The 18,161-nt window shown below is 39.7% G+C and overlaps 2 protein-coding genes and 1 pseudogene across 2 annotated transcripts; all 3 read left to right on the top strand.

The window, feature by feature from the left end:
* The first annotated feature begins 6,149 nt into the window (after nt 1-6,149).
* LOC121765155 lies at nt 6,150-7,118 on the top strand (annotated as a pseudogene).
* A 1,014-nt stretch (nt 7,119-8,132) lies between these two features.
* Nucleotides 8,133-10,045, top strand: LOC121765617 (receptor-like protein 37). The gene is made up of 4 exons (XM_042161820.1): nt 8,133-8,142; nt 8,937-9,181; nt 9,244-9,393; nt 9,590-10,045. The coding sequence occupies exons 1-4, from the start codon at nt 8,133-8,135 to the stop codon at nt 10,043-10,045; spliced, it is 861 nt and encodes a 286-aa protein (XP_042017754.1).
* A 4,931-nt stretch (nt 10,046-14,976) lies between these two features.
* On the top strand, nt 14,977-17,155 carry LOC121765156 (14-3-3-like protein 16R). Its single transcript, XM_042161196.1, has 4 exons — nt 14,977-15,582; nt 16,435-16,557; nt 16,646-16,762; nt 16,908-17,155. The coding sequence occupies exons 1-4, from the start codon at nt 15,106-15,108 to the stop codon at nt 16,959-16,961; spliced, it is 771 nt and encodes a 256-aa protein (XP_042017130.1). The 5' UTR covers nt 14,977-15,105; the 3' UTR covers nt 16,962-17,155.
* The last annotated feature ends 1,006 nt before the right edge of the window (nt 17,156-18,161 follow it).

Below are 18,161 nucleotides of genomic sequence, written 5' to 3' on the forward strand. Positions count from 1 at the left end.
TTGTCTCATTGTTTTTTATTTTGCCTAATTAGTTTACGATTTGGTCATAGACTTTATCTTTTGAATTTTTGCATTCCGAACATTTCAACTCGGATCACAATCGGTCCTCTGCTAACTTTAAAGGTCAATGTTTTTAATCCCAATTTTAACCTAATTAAATTGTTAATTGTAATTATTAACTCTCTAATTATACCCTTAATTATTTTAATAGGTTATCATTTAAAATACAAATTTTAAACGAAACTAAAAAAATTCAACACCTAACTTTAAGAGCATCTCCAATGGCGCCGGTCCGCTTGCCGAACCATTGGAACCGGCACTGCTGCTGTACTTGCCGGAGGAGTTGAGCTCCGTCCGCTTTGGCCAGCCAGCTTCAACACCTGCACGAAACTTGGCGGAATCCTGCAGCACAAGATAGATATCCCAATATTTGAAGACGCCGAACTTCTTCTTCTTGTCGATGAATTGGTGCATGTACAAACTCTTCACGTCCTCCACGGACATGCCGCTGGTTGTCGTACGGACGTTGTTTTCGTAGATGCCGGTAAATCGGGTGAGCTGTCTCCTCAGCCACACCAACTGTTTCCGGCATTGCTCTCCACAGTGAGGCTTCCCACCTGGCGGGCTGAATTTGATGTAGTTCTAGCTAATGCGCCTCCACATCCTGTCGATAGTCTAGTTAGCCCCGATGTAGGGATCCTCGACTATACTCGTTCATGCCTTTACCGGCGCGACACACTCTGCCTCGCTCCAGACGGTCCTCTTTCCCTCGCCGGCCTACTCCTCATCCTCTCCTTCATCCCCCGCCCCACCCTCGTCGATGAGGACACGCGAGGACTGACTAGTGCCCCTGCCCTTACCCTTACCCTTGCCCCGTCCCTCTGCCGCCGGTGGTATCTCAGTGGGAGACTCCCTGACCTGAGATAACCCCAACTCCTCCAAAGATAAAGTTTCATTGCCGATGAACTGAGTCTCTAGTTGAGTACTGTCACTAGACAATAAATCCATGTAGAGGCGATACATGTTGTCCCCATGTGATTGGGAGACCCCCACTCTGCTACCCCCATGCACCATCCCGGGCATCACCATACCCGACATCATCCCCGGCATTTGGGGCTCCATTCCTCCACTCATGACCCCCTACATTTGGGGCACCATCCTACCCGCCCAATGGTACATATTATAGTACCCGCCCATTATCGCCGAAATTTGAGGCATCATCCTGGCATCCCTGCAGTTCCGCCGGCGTTTCCCCCACCTCCAACGGGAACGTCTGCGTTTGTGACTCGCTTGTGGCAGGAGAATCACTGTCGTGCTCCATTTATCTTCAAAAGAAATGAAAGTAGAGAGATAGAAACTCGTCAATACAAGTGTTGCGAATGAAACGAAGTGCAACGCACCGTATATATAGAGTTAAAAAAAATCAGAAAAGTGAGAAGTCCACCTGGACGTCCATCGTCACGCTGCAATAGCAGACGTCCGCTGAAACCGACGGACGATCTCTCGTCCATCAGGGACGTCCGCGTCCGCCTCATTTGATGCAATAGCGGACGTCCGCTATTGCGGATGCTCTCATATAGGGCGCCTCGTGCCGGTCGTTCGGCCGCTATTGCAGATGCTCTCATATAGGGCGCCTAGGAGATCAATTCTCATATATTGTAGATATGACATGGTACTGACTTTTTATAAGAGTGAAAATAAAGAAATGAAATCTTTTATCGTTATGGCACAATTATTATTATTATTATAATATAACAGCAATAATAACGCGTTGATACAATTAGCATTAGATAGGGAAATTACTGTACCAAATTCTCATTATATGCTATAGTTACAAATTATGAAAGCGTGTTACGTTCACACAATTTAAATAATAATGAAATAATTATATTGCACTCTTATAAGTTGCGAATTTAATAAATTCCCCCAAAATGCTAGTGTGACAGTATTTGACAAAAATAATACTACTAGTACTAATTCTATATGTGCCGCAACTTTAAAAGATAAAGCATAAAATTGAAATTTGAGTTTATTTAACGTTCTACTATTACATCCCAGAATATGAATACACTTCCAAGTATTTATGACAAATTGCGCTAGAATTTACTACTCCATATTTAATCAACAGGTTTTACCCTATAAAATGTGGAAGAGAATGTATGCTATCTACTATCTAGCTGTAATGATAATATGTTTATAATTAAAATGTCAGTTACAAGCAATGTTTTAAAAACCGGACCGGACCGGCCGGTTAGACCGGTCGGACCGCGAACCGGTAGGTAGTCCGGTCCGGTTCACCCCTTTAAACCACCACTACATTGAACCGTAGTGAACCGGTGGAACTGGCCGGTCGGACCGGCTGGACCGTGAACCGGAAACCGGTTTTCTTTTTTTTTCAAATTTTTTTAAAATTTGTTGTTGGTAGAGGTTGAACTCATGACCTCTCTTCTAGTTAAGAAGACCTCTACCACTCCACCACATGTGCTCATTGAACAATTTGAACATTAAATATTTTTATACATTAACCATTAATTTTATCTACAAAAACTAATAATTCATTTTAATTTTATTATTCTTTAATATAATTATTAATTATAATATACTCCCTCTGTCTCGTGTTACTTGCACTATTTTCCTTTCTGGGCGTCCCAAGTTATTTGCACTCTTTCCATTTTTAGTAAAAATTATCACCTACAGCCGCAATTGTTGACTTTGCTATACACTCATTCCTTAATCTCCGTGCCGAAAAGCAAATGTGCGAGTAGCCCGGGACGGAGGGAGTATATAATTATCATCCTTTATATTTTAATGATGCTCTACTTACCACCTATATTATTAGTAGTACCATATAAGATTCATTATTTACTATAAATAAATTTTTTATATTACATACTTAATTTATATACCCTAGCTATTGACATTAATGAATAATCTTATCTAAACTAATTAATAAGTACATAATTCGTATTTAAATATATATTATTTTATAAAATAAATTTTCTTAAATTAATATAAACATTATCTATTTTAATACATGAAATATTAAATTTTTTTATCTAGACTAACTAATATTATATATATATATATATATATATATATATAGGGTCATGATCTATGGCAAACACCTCTTAACCATATAACTAGAGAACAAATAATAGCCACAAGATCAAAAAAATCAAGGGCTAGAATAATTTTTGAATTTAAGGAGAAATTAGTTCCCTCAATCACAAATTTACTCTACAATAACAAGGCAGGGGTATAATGGTCATTGCATATCCAAAAATAGGATACGTCGGCAAATTAGAATTCATCTCCTCTTCTTCTCTTCTCCATCCTCATCACCGCCTTGTACCTGCCGTTGTCGCAGCGGCGGCAGGAGATTCAACCTCATTGTGCGATTCAACCTTTTCTTCTCTCTTCTGCAAAATTCGCGCGATTCAACCTTCTCGTCGATGTTGGCGTCGCCGTCGTCACGTTCTGCAGGAATCGGACGCTGAATTGGAGGAAAAAGGCGTCGCTGATGGTGGAATTGGATGCTAGAGATGAGCGAATCCAGGTTTGGAAAGGATTGTGGAGAAAGTAGAATCGGAAGATTTGGCAGAGTAGGAAATGCAGATGTGCTTTGATGAGAAGGAGATGGTGATTAGGGAGATCGGCGGTGGAAGGAGGTGGATGGTCACAGCCATTGCCACTGCTGCTGCTGTCATATTCTACTTCCATGCTCACATAAATCATTGATTTTTGTTGATTAGAGTTTCAGTTTTGGATAATTGTTGCTAAATAATGCACTTAATTTGCTTCAATTTTATGTTTGCTGCACTGGCATATATTTTTGATCACTACTATTATGAGAATTTGATTTCTTGAATCTTGATGGTGCTTGAGTTTGGAATTAGATCACTTCATATTTATGTGTTGTTCTTTATGTTTTGTAAACAAGAGTGAAGTAAAATAAGAATAAGAGTGATGTAATTTGTAAACAAGAGTGAAGTAAAATCAGAATAAGAGTGATGTGTTTTGTAAACAAGAGTGAAGTAAAATCAGAATAAGAGTGATGTGTTTTGTAAACAAGAGTGAAGTAAAATCACAATAAGAGTGACGTGTTTTGTAAACAAGAGTGAAGTAAATTAACAATAAGAGTGATGTGTTTTGTAAACAAGAGTGAAGTAAAAGAGTGATTTGTTTTGTAAACAAGAGTGAAGTAAAATCGGAATAAGAGTGATGTGTTTTGTAAACAAGAGTGAAGTAAAATCAGAATAAGAGTGATGTGTTTTGTAAACAAGAGTGAAGTGCTTTCTGAACAAGAGTGAAGTGTTTTGTGAACAAGAGTGAAGTAAAATCAGAATAAGAGTGATGTGTTTTGTGAACAAGAGTGAAGTAAAATCAGAATAAGAGTGATGTGTTTTGTGAACAAGAGTGAAGTGTTTTGTGAACAAGAGTGAAGTGTTTTGTGAACAAGAGTGAAGTAAAATCAGAATAAGAGTGATGTGTTTTGTGAACAAGAGTGAAGTAAAATCAGAATAAGAGTGATGTGTTTTGTGAACAAGAGTGAAGTAAAATCAGAATAAGAGTGAAGTGTTTTGTGAACAAGAGTGAAGTAAAATCAGAATAAGAGTGATGTGTTTTGTGAACAAGAGTGAAGTGTTTTCTGAACAAGAGTGAAGTGTTTTGTGAACAAGAGTGAAGTAAAATCAGAATAAGAGTGATGTGTTTTGTGAACAAGAGTGAAGTAAAATCAGAATAAGAGTGATGTGTTTTGTAAACAAGAGTGAAGTAAAATCATGCTAGGAGTGATGCGTTTTGTAAACAAGAGTGAAGTAAAATCATACTAAGAGTGATGTATTTCAGGGTTATGAATTGGAAGGTATCGAAATCCATTTGCCTTTGCTGAATAATTAAGCTACTTTTTGCCCGATTCCTCTTAATTTGTGCAATTTTTTTTAGTTTCATCTTCATAATCTTGCAAATATGCAATTCACAAGTGCTTAACAAACTGCGAATCTTGCAAATCATACAATTCACACGCACACAAATTCCTACTTGTATTCCAATCACAACATACAATTTTCAGCTGCGTAGATCAAACAATACCAAAATAGTTCATACTTACAATTTACAATAATCATCCAATGAAATTATAGCCATGTATCACAAACTAGAATCGCCATTAACGAGGTGCTATCACAAACTAGAATCGATCAAAATGTTCGATTCTATGAACAGTGCAAATGATCAATTTCATAGTAATCTTAATTTGAATAGCATAAATCGCATGAATCCACCATAGTTCTTTCTTATTGAGATCAGATCTTGCAGATGCGATCAAATAATTGACGAAATATGGATGAATTGCAATTGCTAACTGCCGCTGTAACGTGGCGAATGCGCCGGGGAGCCTTGCGCCCGCTGCACGGGTTGAAGGTTTGAGCGTGGTGTTGGTAGGGTGGAGGCGGATGATGAGTTCGGCGGCGGAGCCTACATCGTCGCCGCCTTCATCGGTGAAGAACAGCGAGTCGCCGGGGGAGAATGCCGTTTTCATAATGAGAATGAAAGGAATCTGCGTAATTCATTTAAATTTGATAATTTAATTTCCAAAAATACCCTTGGCCTATTTTACATTATTAAAATAATTAATATTTATTTCATTAAGATGTGTGGCTGAGATTTGTTCTCTAGTTATACACTTAAGATTAGTTATACCTTGATCACTACCTTTTATATATATATATATATATATATATATATATACTAAATTTTAATATTATTTATATTTATACATCACTAATTATCTATAAGGTTTAATGTTTTGTGATATATTATTAATTGTAAATCATTTACTAAATTTAATATATTTTTATATATATTTGCAACAGTAAAACGGTTAGACCGGTGGTTCGACCGGTTGGACCGGTTGAACAGTGAACCAGTAACATCGCCGGTTCGCTTGCCGGTCCGGTTTTTAAAACATTGGTTACAAGTTTATTCATTTAATTATAAGTTGGATTGCTATCCACTTTGACCCCCAATCTTCCTACTAAAAACACAGCGTTTTAGTCAATTTCTATCTCTACCAATTTCAAATCCCCTCTCTATAAATACCCTCACCCGCCTTCTTCATTCCTCACTCTCACCTCAATCACTCTCTAAATACAAGCACTGAAACACAAATTCAATGGCTTCTTCTTCCTCCTCCATTCTCAATTTGTTAGCAGTTTCATTTCTCTTGAATGTCTGCATTGCTTCAAGAGCAACCCCCAATTCTCTAGCTGAAGACGCGCAACAAACTCAGCTCCTGAAATACCACAATGGCGCTCTCCTCCACGCCAACCTAATTTGGTACGGAAAATTCACCCCTTCTCAACGCGCAATCGTCGCCGATTTCGTCACATCTCTCTCTCCTTCCTCTCCGCCGCAATCTAGCCCCTCCGTCGCCGCGTGGTGGAAAAAAACAGACTAGTACTACCACCTCGCCTCCTCCAAAAAACAATCCCTCTCTCTCCATCTCAACAAGCAGATCCTCGACGATTCCTACTCAATCGGAAAATCTCTCACCGAAATACACTCGTAGATCTGGCGTCCAAAGGCGACCAGATCAACGCGATTAACGTCGTACTAACGGCGTCAGACGTCGCCATCGACGGTTTCTGCCAGAACCGCTGCTGCAGCCACGGATCCAAATCGAGCGCCGTGAAGGGGAAAAATCAGAAATTCGCCTACATTTGGGTGGGGAACTCGGAGGCTCAGTGCGCCGGCTACTGCGCGTGGCCGTTCCACCAGCCGATCTATGGTCCGCAGAGCCCGCCGTTGATTGCTCCGAACAACGACGTCGGAATCGACGGAATGGTGATCAATTTGTCCGCGCTTTTGGCCGGAACCGCGACGAATCCTTTCGGAAACGGATTCTACCAAGGTACGGCGGATGCGCCGCTTGAGGCGGCGACGGCGTGCCCCGGGGTGTATGCAAAGGGAGCGTACCCTGGCTACGCCGGAGATTTGCTGGTGGAGAAGAGTAGTGGTGCTAGCTATAATGCGCATGGTGTTAACGGCAGGAAATATGTGCTTCCTGCGATATATGATCCTTCTACATCCAAATGTTCAACTTTGGTTTGATTTTAATACTTAGGATTAATTATTTAGGTAGACAATTGAATTCATTTTAATCAATTTGTTTGTTTGTTGTAAAGCAAATGAATTCGGTTTGCTTTACTATGATTATAAAAGAAAAGAGTTACTACTACACTGAATAGTCACTGGATTGAATATATTGCTCAGTGTTGTTTGTAATTGGTTTTCCTAAATAAAAATAGCATATATTAACATGGCTTGTATAAAAAATAATACTTGTGTTTATGTTGGCTTCGTAATAAAGTTACAATGTTTTATGATTTCGAAAGATGAAATATTAAGGTTGTACATATGTCAAAGAGATGTAAAACAAAAGAGAGTAAATTGTTAAATAAGGAGTAAGTTACTTAAAAAAGGTTCATATTTATCCTGAAATTGTGACGACTCACATTCTATAATAAGCATTGGACCAATTAAATTGTTTTTACGGTTAAACCTTCCATGCAAACTAAGTTAAACAGTATTCTTTTTCCGGGATATCCTAATTAAATTTAGTTATTTTATTTTTTTTACGCTTACAGTCTTACTTTATTCATTTTCCTGTTTTATTCTCTCTATTATCTCTCTTACTTTATTCTTTTTATTTTATTTTATCTTCACTTTATTCATTTAACACAAGTTTTTAATATTAGTTCCTAAAAGCAATGTTCCAGGGATGAATGAACTATTTTTTTTTATTGACAATGATGGAAATTGAAACCTAGCATCTTTATTAAATAAGCCCCGACAAAAAAAATTATAAATATATAATTAAAATTTGAAATATCTCAAGTCATTTCCATATCTAATTAAAATATAATTTAACTTAGTTCTTTTCAGATATTGTTTTGTGGGGCAAAATAATAATACTATCTTAGATGATTTTGATCTTATACAATTCAACTCTATGGTATGCGATGCTACAAAATTTACCTAGAAGGTCTCAAGTCAATTGCTAAGTCTTTCCAATTCCATAAAGCAAGAGTGCACTAAATTTACAAGTAGTTCAAGATATTTGCTAAATCACAATGTATAATGGTAATTTTAATGCATATATTAGTGTTTGTGGAAATTCCCGGATTAGGACTAATTAAGGACCTCAAGTCAAGTCAAGTCAACTCATTATTTTGTAACCCACATATCACTTCTATAATTGTGGAATTTACAAATGGATGTCTTTATTTATTCAAGTGGTGGTCTTAAAAAGATATCCTAGTGCTCTATTTAAACCCACATTCACCTATCATCAATTATAGGGGGAAAAAAAGAATAATCAGTATCTTCTTTCACAATGCTTCCAAAAAAAGTTGTTCATTTGTATACTAATTATTAGAAATGAGCCACTCACCCCTTAAAAGGCGTGAGGGGGAGGGTTATCCACACTTATATAGAAGAGATAGGATCATCATCAAGTCGATGTGAGACAGAATTTAGAGAATTTAACACGCCCCCTCACGTGTGGGCCGGAAAGAGGGTTATCCACACTTATATAGAAGAGATAGGATCATCACCAAGTCGATGTGAGACAGAATTTAGAGAATTTAACACGCCCCCTCACGTGTGGGCCGGAAAGGACATCGGTCTTCCACTCGTGAGGTAGATAAGAGATAAAGAGAAAACCATCATCGACTTGGGCCCGCTCTGATACCATATTAGAAATGGGTCACTCACCCCTTAAAAGGTCTCATAAGGGGGAGGGTTATCCACACTTATATAGAAGAGATAGGATCATCACCAAGTCGATGTGGGACAGAATTTAGAGAATTTAACAATAATTACGTCCTTCATTTTCACCACTCATTCTTATAATAACAAATGCATTGATCATCAAGAAATCTTGTTGCTTCAACTCAAAGATGAGTTGATCTTCAATTCTTCTCTTTCAACAAAACTGGTGCGATGGAATGAGAGTGATCATGATTGTTGCAAGTGGTACGGTGTGGAATGTGATGCTTCTGGCTACGTCGTTAGTTTGCAGCTCGACGATGAGGCCATTTCCGGTGGAATTGGGGATTTAAATATCTGCGGAAGCTTAACCTTGCCTACAATAAATTCAACCATTTTGTCATTCCAAAAGGTATTGGCAATCTGACTTGTTTGACACATTTGAATTTGTCATGTGCTGGTTTTGGTGGACAGGTTCCTTCTGAAGTTTCGACCTTGACGAGATTGGCTAGTCTCGATATCTCCAATGAGCCTAACACTACTCTTAGCCTCGAGCTCCCGAATCTGAAGATGCTTGTCCAAAATTTAACAGGCCTTAGAGAGCTCTATCTTGATGATGTCAATGTGACTTCCTTGCATGAAAGGAAAAATTGGGGTCATATTATATCATCACATTTACCAAAACTCACCCTTTTTGCAACTTCACTCCCTTTCTATTCTTCGACTAGATCGGAACAATCTTTCAGCGGTAGCACTTGATGACTTGTTCACCAATTTTCCGAGTCTCACCACCTTAACTCTTGGTCTGTGCAAATTGAAGGGTTCAATTCCATCCACCTTTGCTAGCCTAACAAAGCTTATTCGTGTCGACTTGTCGTATAACTCCTTGGCAGGCTCACTTCCTTCTGCATCGTTTGAAGGCCTTTCCAATCTCGTTCATCTAAATCTGTTGGGAAATTCATTCTCTGGTAACATTCCCCAGTCTCTTTTTGCTCTCCCGTCATTGTTGGAACTTATTCTTAGTTACAACCAATTTAATGGCACTTTTCAACTCGAAGACTTTCAAAGCCTTCCCAATCTCACATGGCTTGATCTACGTTATTTGGATCTTAGCTATAATGCTTTAGAAGGGAAGATCACAAAGTCCCTCGAACTTTGCACGTGGTTGGGGTACATGAATATCGGGAACAACAAGATGAACGACACTTTCCCATGCATGCTATCGTCGAACTTGGGTGTTCTTGTTTGCGCTCCAATAAATTCCATGGGGAAGTAAGATGTCCCGTGATCAGTTGGCCGAATCTCCAAATTCTAGATATATCATCGAATCATTTTACTGGAAGTTTGGAATCAATCAACTTCTCTAGTTGGAAGGCTACGATGCTGCTACCGAGTGATGGAAATTCGAGAGGCGGCACTGGTTTCGAGTTTGAGAACTCTGACGTGACATTAATCATGAAAGGGCAAATGAGGGAGCTTCGCAAGATATGGTTAGACTTCAGCGCCATTGATTTGTCTTCCAATAGTTTCTACGGAAAGATACCAAATGCAGTTGGTGATCTTAGCTCACTTCATCTTCTCAACTTCTCCCACAATGCCATCAACGGAAGCATCCCAAAATCATTTGGTAGGTTGAGTAATCTCGAATCACTCGATCTCTCTGTAAACCAACTAGCAGGGCCGATCCCAGAGGAGCTTGGATGGCTCACATTCCTTTCAAAATTGAATCTCTCCTACAATAAGTTTGTTGGAGCGGGTGGCAAATGCAAACATTCTCAGCTGATTCATTTGAAGGAAATTCGGGGCTATGTGGTTTCCCTCTCAACATAAGCTGCAGTTATACTAATGTGCCACCACCGGGATATGCTGAACATGAGAATGAGATATGTTGTGGGATTCGGAAGCATTGTGTGGCTACTTTATTTTATTGTAGTTTCCGAGAGAAGTACTTCGACAAAATAGAAGAGGTTGTTGAAGACATATTCTTTGTCAGAGACATGAGAAGAAGACGTTTAAGAAGAGAGGTAATAAAGGATCGAGTAAGGAAACAATAGGGATGGAAATATTATCTTTGTTCTATGTAAAAGAGTGAAATGAATAGGGGTTTAACTTAGCTTGTATCGTTCCCTATGTGTTTAATTTTTTGCATGCTTTTGTCTTAAAGTTTGTGGATTGTACAATGTAATGAATTTTGGAATGAAATGATGCTTCGTGGTGTACGTTACTATTTTGCAATACTTCATTCAATATGGTCTCTTCCATAATGCATTGGCACTACTAATTTTGCTAAGGATTATAATGCATATTAGTATTATGATGCAAATTTTACAATTTTATAGCTCAAGGAGCCAAACACCCTTCAAATTTTATCAGAGAAATAAGTAGTCCGTTAAGGTGACGTTCGGTTGCCATGACTAATATCATGAGACTATCCATCTAGGATTAAGTTGTGGGATTATTTTAGTTGAAGGGGGAGGCTATGACTAATTATCATGAGACTACCCATCTAGGATTAAGTTGAAGGGTTCAATCTTATGAACCAAACATGATACATATTTAATCATGAGATTTAATCTTGCCAACCGAACACCCCTAAATATATTATTCCTAAAAGTAATTTGTTAAATACAGTATATAAATTAAACATATACTAGTATCTATAGTTATAAGCAGCCTCTAGTATCTCCAAATTTGAATTTTTAATTGAAGTCAACTCAATAATAATTGAATCAATCTAACATTTTTAAATCATCAATATTCCTTAATTTGGATGACAATGGGTTAAAAAATTACGTTTAATTATTCAAAACTAAATTGACCTAAGATCATTCGAAATTAAAACGTATCAAGATTAATTTTGTTACAACTAGCCCAAGACTCATAATTAAAGCAACACAAATTCAATTACCGACGTATTTAGAATTCAAATATCGAGTGAAGTTTATTTTGAAAATGTTCGATTTGATAAACTAGACAAGACTGAATTATATGTATAGGTTGTCAGATTGTGTAGATTCCTTCGAATATTTAATAACGACACGCCCGAACAAAATTAATCTCAGCCAATTCCATATCGATTAATCTCATGTAAATTCAGTCTCAAGTAACGAACGCCACTTTGCATACGATAAAATTTGTCGTTGTTGTGATTCGTAGATTCCTTCGAATATTTAATCTTGACACAACACTCACGAACAAATTTAATCTCGGTCAGTTCAACATCGATCAATCTCATATCAATTCAATCTCAAGTATCCGAACACCAATTTAAGTACATAAAATTTAGAGGGAATATCTTTTTAGGTTCACAAATTTAGCCAAAGTATTATTTTAAGTTCGTGAACTTTGAAAATATCATTTTAGGTCTGTCAACTACAAGTTAATATCATTTGAGGTATTTTGAACTTTTTCTGGACGAAAATGCCCTTAGGCCTTCAAATGGCAATTTGGACAATTCTTTCGCCACTCATCTTGCGCCAGAGACCTATAGTCCAACAATTTTTAACGGCAAATTTTTATATTTAAATTTAATTTGGATGGTAATTGATCTCATTCTGAAATTCATATAAATAATACTCCGCATGACAATTCAAATTAATAGTTATCCAATTTCAAAACAAATAAACTAAATATAATTCACAAATCACTTATAATAAGTTCTTAAAATGCAGTTTAGATTAAAAAATAAAATAAAGTATCTAAGTCCCAATTCACTATCCCTATATAATTGGTCATCTAATAATTGAAAAATGTACTATTTTTTTACGAAAAATTTTAATTATATTTAAATTCAATTTGGATGGTAATTGAATTAAACAGTAGTAAAAAAATTTGTTGGACTCTAGGTGTTTTGATGCAAGATGAGTGGCGAAAGAATTAATTTGAAGGCCTTAAGGGCATTTTTCGTCCGAAAAAGTTCAAAATACCTCAAATGATATTAACTTATAGTTGATGGAACTAAAATGACATTTTTAAAATTTACGAACCTAAAATGATATTTCGGCAAAGTTCGTAGACCTTAAAAGATGTTCCATCTAAAATTTACTGTAGTTGTGAGTGAGGCCATCCGCAATGGCGCCTAGTGCACCGCCTAGCCGAGCGCCGGCGCTAGGCGGTACGCTAGGCGGTCCATTGCAACTGCCTAGCGGTTTTCAGAATTAAAAACCGCCGAGCGCTCGGCGATTTCGTGGCGCTAGGCGATGAGCTGGGCGATCCGCTCGGCGCTATTGCAGCGTCCGGATCGCCTAGCGCACCACCTAGCCGATTTTTTTTTCGAAACACTATATATACGCAGTTTGCACGTCATTTTCATTCGCACCACTTGTTTTAACGAGTACTCTCTCTATCTTAATTTCTGTACAAGATCAACACCGAGAGATGGAGAACACCAACGAAGGTACTCCAGTGACGACCGAGTCTCAAACTCCCCCGGTACCCGTGGGAGGTGGATGGGGTCCGATGCCATGGTACTACAACATGTACCCTTGGCAAGGGATGATACCCGGGATGGCAGCTGGGGGGGTATGCCGGCGTGGCAAGAGGTACCAGGGATGCAGCCCGGTGTGCATATGATGCCGGGGTGGGCACCCGGGATGCAGATGATGCCTGGGGGGGACGACGATGCAGCCCCCGAGGCAGGGGACGACAGGGTGGGTACCTGCGGTGCAACCCCCAACAGGGGGGTTACCGGGGACGCAGGGGACACCGGGGGATGAAAACGTATATCTCCCCAGTTTTGATTTTTTGACTGCTTCTTCGCACACTTCGACCTCAACGGAGACGCAGTTCACGCAATTTGAGACTTTCTCCTTGGAGGAGTTGGGGTTTGATATGCTCGGTGTTCCGAAAACTCCCGTTCCCGCGGGGGGAGCAGTGCGGGGCGCCCCAAAGAAGAAGGGCAAGAAGAAGGGCGAGTCGTCGCAGCCGGGTGAGGATAGCCAGGTCCGGAGGAGGTAGACGGACGCTGAGAACGTCGCGCTGTGCAAGGCGTGGGTCAGTGTTTGCGATGATCCTCTCGCTTCGAACAACCAGAGGATCGTCAACTTGTGGGGCAAGATAGCAGCAGCCTACCATACATTTTGCCCGGAGGGGAGGCCAAGCAACGGGGAGGATTGCCGGAAGGGTTGGGACTGAATTAGGGCTGCGGTCTCCTGATTTTCGGGCTTGTACGCCAACGCCCTCCGCATGCAGAGCAGTGGCCAAACGGAGGAAGACTGCAGGGGGATAGCGGAGAAAGCCTTCCCCCAGCCCGGGTTGTATAAGGAGTTCACCTACTGGAACTGTTATCTTGTGCTGAACTACTCCGAGAAGTTCCGAGTAGGTGTCGACGCTGGCTGGCCGAAGAAGCAACGACTGAACTATACCGGTGATTACAGCGGCAGCATCCGTGGTCCCACGACCTCCCCGAGACGGCCCAGGAGGTCCCGACCCCTCGTTCGTTCGCTCGCCGAACTCGCCCGGTTGGGCACAAGCTGGCTCAACGGGAGGCGAGGGGGGTCGCCGGGGGTTCCCAGGAGGTCCAGTCGGCATCCCCCCTTGGCCAATCCACAGCGGATCTCAAATTCTTCGCGCGTCAACAAACGCGCCCTCAGATGGTCAAGACGATGGCCGAATGGCGGGCGGCGGTGGACCCCGTGGAGAAGAGTCTGCTTCAAACATTGCTCATGAGCATGCAGGACGAGTTGGAGGCGGCACGGAGGGGGACCGGCGGGAGTAGAGGCGGCGTCGACGGTGGCGGCGGAGGCGGCGGCGATGGTGGCGACAGCGACGGAGGAGACGACGACGGAGACGAGGAGTGAATTATTGTACTTTTTTTTAATTATTGTAATTTTTTAAAATTATTGTACTTTTTAAATTTTTAATAGTATTATTAATATTTCCCGTATATGTCTCGTAAATTAAATTCCGTATATTGTGTGATTGTTAATTATTTCATTTTTATATAATTGTTATTAGTGATGTTGCTAGGCTATGGCTGAGCTATGACTGAGCTATTTGCTTGTTTTGATGATATGACAGGAGGATTTTTAGTGCTAATGGTGTGGTAGAAGGAGTTTGTGGCTAGGCTATGGCTAGGCTATTGCTGGGCTATTTCTAGTGTGGATGGCCTCAGAGAGTGTGTGAGAGTGGCCCCACTCCACGTCTCCACGTGTTTGGAAACACTGCGTCGCCAGCAACAAAATCCAGCTCACAAAAAAAATCCTAAATCCCCTCACTGCCTCACATTTCAAAACCACTTCCCCCTCTTTTCCTTCATTTCCTCTCGAAAATCTCTCTCCAATTCACAACTTTCTCTCTCTAACCACACGCGATCCAGATCGAGAACCGAATCCATCCATGGCGCCGCGAGAGGAGAACGTCTACATGGCGAAACTGGCCGAGCAGGCCGAGCGCTACGAGGAAATGGTGGAGTACATGGAGAAGGTCTCCGCGTCGCTCGAGGACAAGGAGGAGCTCTCCGTCGAGGAGCGCAACCTCCTCTCCGTAGCCTATAAGAACGTCATCGGCGCGCGGCGGGCGTCGTGGCGGATCATCTCCTCCATCGAGCAGAAGGAGGAGTCCAGGGGGAACGAGGACCACGTCGCCACCATCAAGGAGTACAGATCTAAGATCGAGGCCGAGCTCACCAAGATCTGCGAGGGAATCCTCAAGCTGCTCGACGATCGCCTCGTTCCCTCCGCCGGATCCGGCGATTCGAAGGTTTTCTACCTGAAGATGAAGGGCGATTACCATCGGTATCTGGCGGAGTTTAAGACGGCTGCGGAGAGGAAGGAGGCGGCTGAGAGCACTCTCAACGCTTACAAGGCGGCTCAGGTGTGGATCTCTGTTTCCTTGTTTTATTGCTCTTCGCATTTCCGATTTGTATACAGTGATTGTTGTCAATTACTAGTATTTTATTGCGTAGATCGGATTTAGATTTGCTACTGTGTGTGACTTTACTGATTGCTGCATCCGATGTTGTTTACTTTATTTTTCTTTTATGTTAATTGTGGTTTAGTCTCTAAAGCAATAGTAAATCAGAAAGATGACATAATAAATGAAGGAGGCCTGGACTTTCAATGGCTAATTGTTTCTACAATTTTGATTAGCTAATTGGTATTAATTTTTATATAAAATGCATTGAATTGCTATGTATGTTTGGTCATTTCTTCTTGTTACGAATCTTCTCATAAAAAATAATGTCACCTCTTATGCCATACTGGCCATGATGGAATAGAGCGTAAATGGAACAATAATTTATATCTTGATTCTGTTCCTTTGTTTGATAATTTTTTTTCTTCGCAATCATCATTTCATTTAGATCACAATTCCTATCACTATGAGAATAATAATTCCTTCAATTTACTATGATATTAGTCAGTCGAGTCTCATTCCTTCATAATTTTGGTTATTTTGATGAAATTACTCATGCATATCATATTATATCATCTAAGTATGATTATCTTTTTGCATAAAAATGTTAACTACTTCCAATATCCAAAAAATGCATGAATCATGTTGACTGCAGAATATTATTTAGTAGGAGTATCTTCAGATTAATAAACCGTTTTAATGCCAACATTTATGCAATACAGATTTTCAACGCATATATAGGTGTAACTTTGAAGATGGACTTGAAACTCTCTCCAAAGTTTCTTTCTTATGATATGCTTTTCGTCTTCGCAGGACATAGCAAACACCGAACTTGCACCTACACATCCCATTCGATTGGGACTGGCCCTGAACTTCTCTGTTTTCTACTACGAGATCTTGAACTCTCCTGACCGTGCCTGCAACCTTGCCAAACAGGTACAAACAGTTACCTTCTGTCATAATACTATACATACATAGATACATAAGTATACTCATAATCATGTTGAGTTTTATGATTATCCAGGCCTTCGATGAGGCCATTGCTGAGTTGGATACTCTTGGCGAGGAGTCCTACAAAGATAGCACTTTGATCATGCAACTTCTCCGAGACAACCTCACCTTGTGGACCTCTGATATGCAGGTATTGTTTCCTCTAAATTCTTCAATCAGCAATCCTATTGTAATCTGTGTTCAATAGAAGTGTTAAATAAGGTGAAAGACGTAGCACATTATTTACATCTATTGCATCCATGGTGTGCATAGTGATAAACTGGAGTTTGATGCAGGACGAAGGAGCCGATGAAGCTCCTAAACCTGAAGAAACTGCAGCTCAACAATGAGGATGAGAGTATCTGCTCGTTTTTTTCTCCCTTTTGTTCCTCTATTTTAAATCCTGGCATTTTTTCGGGTCTCGTTTAGGTCTCGATGTTATTGCCATTGAATCGTGTCTTTCATATTTGTTTGTGAACAAGTTAATGATTTCTCCTCCCCCAAGGGTGCACTGCATGTCATCATCGAAGCCTTTGACTTTTAACAGTATCCACTACAAGACAGACGTCCCCAATATGCCCGTCCCTTTTTTTCCACAGCCCCAGTTTTTTTGTCCCGCCAAAAAAAAAGGTTTCCGCCACTATATGCGGACACTTCTAATAGCCTCAATTTTTTCGATTATTTTGATTCAATTATAATTAAAATTATCGAACTATACGTAATTAGAAAAAAAATTCGATTAGGCGGACACTTCCAATAGCCCCAATAGTCTCGTGCTGCACCTCTTGAATCAGAGAATTCTACGCGTCGTTCCACAAATCGTTCATTTTAAATACAAATGGAATCCAAAAATTTTAGTGAGAGAAAGTATGAGGGAAGAATTGGAATGATGTAAAAATAATGAGTGAAATGTGGTGTATTTATAGGTAAATTAAATTGAATTAAAAATAAAAAATACTGTTAATTTTTTCTTCATTTACCTGGTATTGAGAGGGTGCCCCTCTTATTGTTGTTGCGTTTCAAAGTTGATTGGGTTGCAATCATAAAGCTTTAGTATTTATGGTAATCTGAAAGGAGATTTGTCATATATGTGCTATATCATTGGAAACATTAGACGGCTTGTGGTGCACAATAAATGCACATTAGTTAAGAGAAAAATCAAAGTCAACCTGGTGATACTTAGTAGTAGCTTTTTTCAGTCAGAGGTTTTATCCAGCTTTTGAATTTGAAGCCATTCTGCATGTTTCTTGAACTTATTAAGAATATATGTCAAATAGCTTCATTAGCTTTTTTACTTCCGATTCTATTAAAGATCAGACCTAAAATAATGAATTAGTCAATAATTTTCACTAGTTTGTTAATTTCTATGAAACTCAAACTCCCTGTCACATTCGTTAGCTTATCGACTTCCGATGTTTATGATTCTACAATAATCATTGCTGAAGTGCTTTAGTTAAACAAATTCCACTAGTTAGTCAATGTTGTTAGAAGGGATATTAGCTCATTAAATATCTTATTTGCTAGAGATTGTTATTGCTGACTGTAATAGA

Source organism: Salvia splendens, chromosome 14 (assembly GCF_004379255.2).
Source record: "Salvia splendens isolate huo1 chromosome 14, SspV2, whole genome shotgun sequence".
Lineage (NCBI taxonomy): Eukaryota > Viridiplantae > Streptophyta > Magnoliopsida > Lamiales > Lamiaceae > Salvia > Salvia splendens.